This window comes from Salvelinus sp. IW2-2015, unplaced genomic scaffold (assembly GCF_002910315.2).
Source record: "Salvelinus sp. IW2-2015 unplaced genomic scaffold, ASM291031v2 Un_scaffold1933, whole genome shotgun sequence".
NCBI lineage: Eukaryota > Metazoa > Chordata > Actinopteri > Salmoniformes > Salmonidae > Salvelinus > Salvelinus sp. IW2-2015.
The window spans coordinates 91,137-97,848 of record NW_019943291.1 but is presented as its reverse complement, the minus strand read 5'-3'; the positions used below and the strand labels follow the sequence as shown (position 1 = coordinate 97,848).

At 47.3% G+C, this 6,712-nt stretch overlaps 1 protein-coding gene across 1 annotated transcript in view; it reads right to left on the bottom strand.

Annotated features, from left to right (window-relative positions):
• Positions 1 to 6,712, bottom strand: part of LOC112072453 (lipopolysaccharide-responsive and beige-like anchor protein) — a gene marked incomplete at its 5' end in the record, with an annotated part of 121,387 nt that overhangs the window by 41,268 nt on the left and 73,407 nt on the right. The window contains one exon of the mRNA XM_070439805.1: positions 2,185 to 2,362. Coding sequence (XP_070295906.1) covers positions 2,185 to 2,362 — 178 coding nt within the window. The remainder of the gene's footprint in view (positions 1 to 2,184; positions 2,363 to 6,712) is intronic.

Sequence of the window (6,712 nt, the reverse complement as noted above, 5' to 3'; positions counted from 1 at the left end):
GTGGGGGGGTTGGGGGGGGCACGACAACACCTCTTCCTCTCAGGTGGATGAAAAGATTTTGGCATGGGTCCCCAGATTCTCAATAAATATCTACAGCGTGCCAATTGAGAGCATTTTTGACTGGCTGCATCACAGCTTGGTGACGGCAAATGCTTGGCATACGCACCGCAAGGCTCTAAAGAGGGTAGTGCCGACGGCCCAGTCCATCACTGGGGCCGGCTCCCTGCCATCCAGGACCTCTATAGGCAGGCAGTGTCTGAGGAAGGCCCTAAAATTGTCAAAGTCTCAACACCCAAGTCATAGCATGTTCTCTCTGCTACCGACAGCAAGTGTACCAATGCACCAAGTCTGGAACCAACAGAACACTGAAACAGCTTCTACACAAGCCATAAGACTGCTAAATAGTTTTAAATAGTAATCAATTGCTACCTGACTATCTGCATTGACCCTTTTTGTACTAACCTTTGGTCTCATCACATACGCTGCTGCTACTGTTAATTATCGGTCACTTTATTCTTAGTTATATGTACGTAGTTACTCATTACCTCGTACCCCTGCACATCGATGGTACGGGTACCCCGTGTATATAGTCAAGTTCTTGTTACTCATTGTGTATATTATTACTTGTATTAGTACGGGTTTTACTTTTCTATTATTTCTCTATTTTATTTTTCTCTGCATTGTTGGGAAGGTCTGTAAGTAAGAATTTCACTGTTAGTCTACACTTGTTGTTTACAAAGCAAATAAAACGACACACACACAGTATATAAAAAGGAGGGTCATAAAGGGAGAATGGATCTGTGGGAGATGAGCTGGTGGGAATGACATTTTAACTAGACAACCGTTAGAGGAAACGTGTGTGTGTTTGGACGAGAGAGAACGAGACAGAGAGAGAGAACATTTGCGAGGTCAAGAGAGCAACCAGAGAGCAACAGAGGAAGAATGAGAGAGAACAATAAAGGAGAGAGAGAAAGAGTCTCTGTCTCTGACCACTCTCCCTCCAGACAGTGTATCCTATACATCACTAGAGCTCTGCCTCTGACACTCTCTCCCCACTTCTCCCAGACAGTGTACCTATACATCACTAGAGCTCTGCTCTGACCACCTCTCCAGACAGTGTATCCTATACATCACTAGAGCTCCGCTCTCTCTGCTCGCTCTCTATCAACAGTCGTGAGTGATGAGAGGCGCCCATAGGTCCTGACTCCGCCGCCGTGCATTCTCAATCACACATTATTACCATTCATATTCATTTATACTGACATAGATCCTTTTCCCCCGCTCAAATTAAACCAGAGAGAAAGAAGGAGTAGGAAAACTGTGAGAGAGAAAGTGAGAGATGGAGAGAGAGATGGATAGAGTAGAGGGGGAGAGAGAGAGAGAGAGAGAGAGAGAGAGAGAGAGAGAGAGAGAGAGATAGAGAGAGGGATAGAGAGAGAGAGATAGAGAGAGGAGATGGAGAGATGGAGAGAGGGAGAGAGGGGAGAGAGGGAGAGGAGAGGGGGAGAGGGAGAGGGAGAGGGAAAGGAGAGGGAGAGGGAGAGGGAGAGGGAGAGGAGAGAGAGAGAGATAGAGGAGAAGGGCGAGCTTGATGATGAAATACCAGTCTAGGCCACAGCTCATTGCATTCCAATTTGCATGCAAATGGTTTAGCAGAGGAGAGAGCAAGTGGAGGATTTATTTCAGGGGATGAGAGGACGGGGGGCTGTTGGTGGCAGAGGCTGTGAAACAACAGCAAGCTACTGGCAGGGACACTGCTTGGGCATCACTAATGACTGTGTGTGGATAAACGTGTAGTCCTCAACTGTGTGTGGATAAACGTGTAGTCCTCAACTGTGTGTGGATAAACGTGTAGTCCTCAACTGTGTGCTCCAAAACTCTCTATTCTGTGTACCGGTCTTTGACGTGCTACATGAAATCAGACTTGATATCTCATATCCTACATATGAGTTGAATTTCAATGAATTGGTTAAATGTACATTTCAAGCCATAGGGCGGCGCACAATTGGCCCAGCGTCATCCGGGTTAGGGGAGGGTTTGGCCGGGGTAGGCCGTCATTGTAAAACAAGAATTTGTTCTTAACCGACTTGCCGAGTTAAATAAAGGTAAAAAATAATTAAAATCCTGCTGACCTCTACAAGATAATCCTACTTTAGACTCCATTTCCTACAATCCCCCTCTTACCGGCCAGGCCGTGCCACTTGTTGACGGCGAAGAGGCGGTTGGCGGTGACGGTGATGATGGCGGGCGCGGCGAGGCCCGGCTGGGTGTTGGCGGCCACATGGGCCACGGGAGAGTTGCTGGGGAACTTCAACACCATGATCACATCCTGCTGCATCTGCTCCGTGAACATCAACGGGCTCTGTAGGAGGACATACTGGTGGTGATGGACAGATCAACGGACGGATGGACGGAAGGAGGGAGAGGAGGAGTCCAATAGATGGATAGATCCACAGACGAAGAGCCGGAGCGAACGAGGGATGGAGCAGTGGAGGAGAAGAGGGAACAGCAGGAGCAGCAGCAGCATGCAGAAAAGAGAGTGAAAACGAGAGAGAGAGAGAGAGAGAGAGAGAGAGGGGGGAAGGGAGGAGAGGGACAGAGAGAAAGTTAGCTGGGAAGCTAGCATGGAGTGGCAGCACTCAGAGGGAAGGAGGCCAGTTGGAGAAAAGCTGAGGTACTAAAAGCAGAGTACCATTATTCACATGATGACATCGATTAGAAGTCAGGGACAGAAAAACAGACACAAGAAAACTATTTCTCAAAGACAAAGTTTGTGTCAATACTAAGGAAGAAGCAACAAGTCTCAGCATTAAAACGGGAGACAAACAAACAAACAGACCAAACGTAAGAGGAGAAAAGTCCACAGGATTGGTATAATGTGGGTGTATGTGTATAGTGTGTGTGTGTGAAATACCCTTGTTGGCCAAAACTCCTCTGTTGAACTCCCCGTGTTAACATTGTTACAGTGCTCCCTCCCTAACACTCTATTAAAAGTGTCTGTAATGCCCATACAGATAGAGGACTCATCTTTGTATCTGCGTTACATTATGGCGTCTGTGATTGGTTATAGCCATCTATAGTGCTCTATCTATCTCYATGGTAATGCCTCATCAAATGTGGCACCATTAATARCCTGTTAGTGAGGGCTGCTGGGTAGTGGAGTCCTCCTCAAGTCTGACATTCTACACCATCTGTAATGAATCAAGAGTCTACTAGCAGTTACTTGTACTGGACCTCTAAATATAAGGACTAGTGTACATGCCAGACATGATCTATCTTTTAACAATGACAAAAGTCAACATTCTTCATCAGAATTCTCAGACTTTGCTGAGGTCTCTTCAGGAAATGTTCATTAACATGACAATGGTCAGAAGTGAACTTGATACTTTTATCATCGGTAACAATCAGTCGCCACAAACGGTCAAATAAAAATCCCATTTTGTATTTATCTTCATATAAGAATTGACATTTGTTCCTGCCAAGCTTCGTCAAGACATCGACACTCACTTTAAACCATGTGAGTTCCCTTCTACTGATAAGAGTTGTTTTTACTGGCTCACACACATTATTCATCCTGCGTCCCAAATGGCACCCTATTCCCTCTACATAGTGCACTCCTTCTGATCAGGGTTCTGCTCAATAAAAGTGCACTCCACATGAAATAGGGTGCCATTTGTTCAGACTGAGGAGTCATTTGCAGGATGCCTGTAGTGAGCTGGGGAACATACTATACATGCTTAATGTCAGAGGCACACTGAGGTAAATCTCTGTTGTTTTAACAGGCTACTAGAATACTCTGACACCACTCATTACTGACACAAACATGGGGACATGCCAGGACCGGAGTCTGACACCACACTACACTCAGACAGGGGGACATGCAGGACCGGAGTCTGACACCACACTCAGACAGGGGGACATGACAGGACCGGAGTCTGACACCACACTACACTCAGACAGGGGGACATGACAGGACCGGAGTCTGACACCACACTACACTCAGACAGGGGGACATGACAGGACCGGAGTCTGACACCACACTACACTCAGACAGGGGGAGTCTGACAACCACACTACACTCAGACAGGGGACATGACAGGACCGGAGTCTGACACCACACTACACTCAGACAGGGGGACATGACAGGACCGGAGTCTGACACCACACTACACTCAGACAGGGGGAGGGATGGAAAACAAAGGTGGAGAAGGACACAGCAAAGAGAGGTGTAAAGAGATTAATGGGGGAGTCAGAGAGAGAGAGAGAGAAAGAGGGAAAGCGAGAGAGCGAGAGAGCGCGCAAGGGAAGAGAGAGAGAGGGAGAAAGAGAGGGGGAGAAATTGCAAGTGCTAGGAAAATGAAGCGAGCGAGAAAGAAATGAGAGAGAGAGAAGGAAAGAAGTCCCTCATCTGCTGCTCGTGTGAATGGATAGAGAAAGGTGCCTAGGACACGTCAAACCTGTCCAAACTCACCAGGCCCACCTACCACCACCGGAGAGGCCAAACAATTACATACAAGACACCTTTAACCACTTAAAGGATGGACTCGTATGCCCTCCTGCTCCAGTACTGGGGTCGAGTTTCCACTGGATTTCCGTACGTACGTGTGTGTCTCCACAGGGAATTGAGGCCCTGCTCAACAACCTTGCGTTTATTTGTCTAGTAAAGTGTCTCCCCATTTCTCCCCTCCTTATTCTACTGCTCCCTTCTCATCTCAGCAGCTCTTACTGTACCTCACTGTACTGTACTGCACCCTACTGTACTGCACTGTACTGTACTGCACTGTACTGCACTGCACCCTACTGTACTGCACCCTACTGTACTGCACCCTACTGTACTGCACCCTACTGTACTGCACCCTACTGTACAGCACTACACCCTACTGTAACCTACTGTACTGCACCCTAATGTACTGTACCATTCCCTACTGTACTGTACCCTACTGTACCCTACTGTACTGTACATAACCTACTGTACCGTATCATAACCTACTGTACCGTACCCTAATGTACCGTACCCTACTGTAATGTACTGCACCATACCCTAATGTACTGTAACCTACTGTGCCGCACTCTACTCTACTGTACTGTACCCTAATGTACTGCACACGACCCTGCTGCACCCTATTGCACGCTACTGTACCCCACTGCAGCCCACTGTACTGCACTGTTAATACACTGTTACTAATAATATACTGTACGCCAGGCCAGGATAGTCACCTTCTGATTTCATTAAGACATTAGAAGGGGAGGAAACAGAATCAACAGAACATCTTTTCAGGTACTGTCCATCGGTGGCTCGCTTTTGGAGTCAGGTCCCTCATCACAGTGAGGGATGTATTGCAAAAGGAAATGATAAAATGGCATTATACTGGGAAAGATGGGTTCATCTTTTAGTTGGAGTTAAGATCAGAATGAATGGTGGATTGGTCGCTGTGGGTGAAAATCCAGCACTTGTAAAGAGAGGAAATGAGGAATATACATACAATTATTTCTATAGTTATGTGAGAGAAAATAGCTGTAAGTAGCAGTAGAAGCAGTTTTCCGTTAAATTTACTCCAATCAGGGAGGGATGGTTGGGGGAAAAATATTAAGAAATAAAAAATCTAAATTAGGGGGATTAGAAATTATGCAAACAATTAATTTGATAGATTGTGGGTTCTATCTGCAAATATTAAATCTGATCTACCCTCAAAAAGAGCAAACGTCACCCACCTGGCACTCCAGGCAGGCAAACGCTAACAGTGTTTGAAAGAATTCAAGTAGTATTTGCACCCAGGTGTGGGGGAAACCCTAGACCTTCAACCTGTGGATGAATGTAGCATTATTTGGATTTGTGGTGAAGAGCTAATGGGGTGTTTGGTAAACATGGGTGGCATATGGGCAGCTCTGTGTGCGTGTGTGTTTGTGTATATGTGTGTGTTTGTATATGTGTGTGTGTTTGTGTATATGTGTGTGCCAATGGTCTCCAGCTGTCAGCACCACAGGGCCACCCCGCTAATGGGGGCTCTGGGGGGCTCAAGTCGGCACGTCATCCACAGCCCCCCCCAACACACCCCCTCTTCCTGCCCCTTAAAAGCCTGTCACCTTTGGGGCCATTGTTCCCAGCCGGTCCTCCTCCCTCTGGTTCTCCCCTGGTCCCCTCGTCTGTCTGTCTGAGGTGTAGAGTGGGAGTTTGGCTCAGGACCATGTTTCCACAGTGCTAATCCATTCACCCTCATCCGCCCCCCTACACCCAAAATCACACCTCATCCCTTCACCCAAAATCACACCTCACCCCTCTCTGAGGACGATAGGAGACGGGTTCAAAACCAGAGCTTACGTTTCCCAGGATTAGGATGGAGGGATGATTGGGGGGAGAGGAAAGACTATAGACGGGCTAGTGTAAGTCAAAGCAGAGACAGTAATTTAACATACTAGCAGTCAGAGACCGTCATTTAACATGCTAGCAGTCAGACACAGTCATTTAACATACTAAAGAGACAGTCATTTGACATACTAAAGAGACAGTCATTTGACATACTAGCAGTCAGAGACAGTCATTTGACATACTAGCAGTCAGAGACAGTCATTTGACATACTAGCAGTCAGAGACAGTCCAGGGAGGGCGGGGAGGGGGAGGTGGAGGCAGGGGACGAACTGGGGGAAAGCGAGAGAGAGAGAGAGAGGGGAGGGAGGGAGAGAGAGGGAACCAAAGCCCTGGGTTTTCTGACGC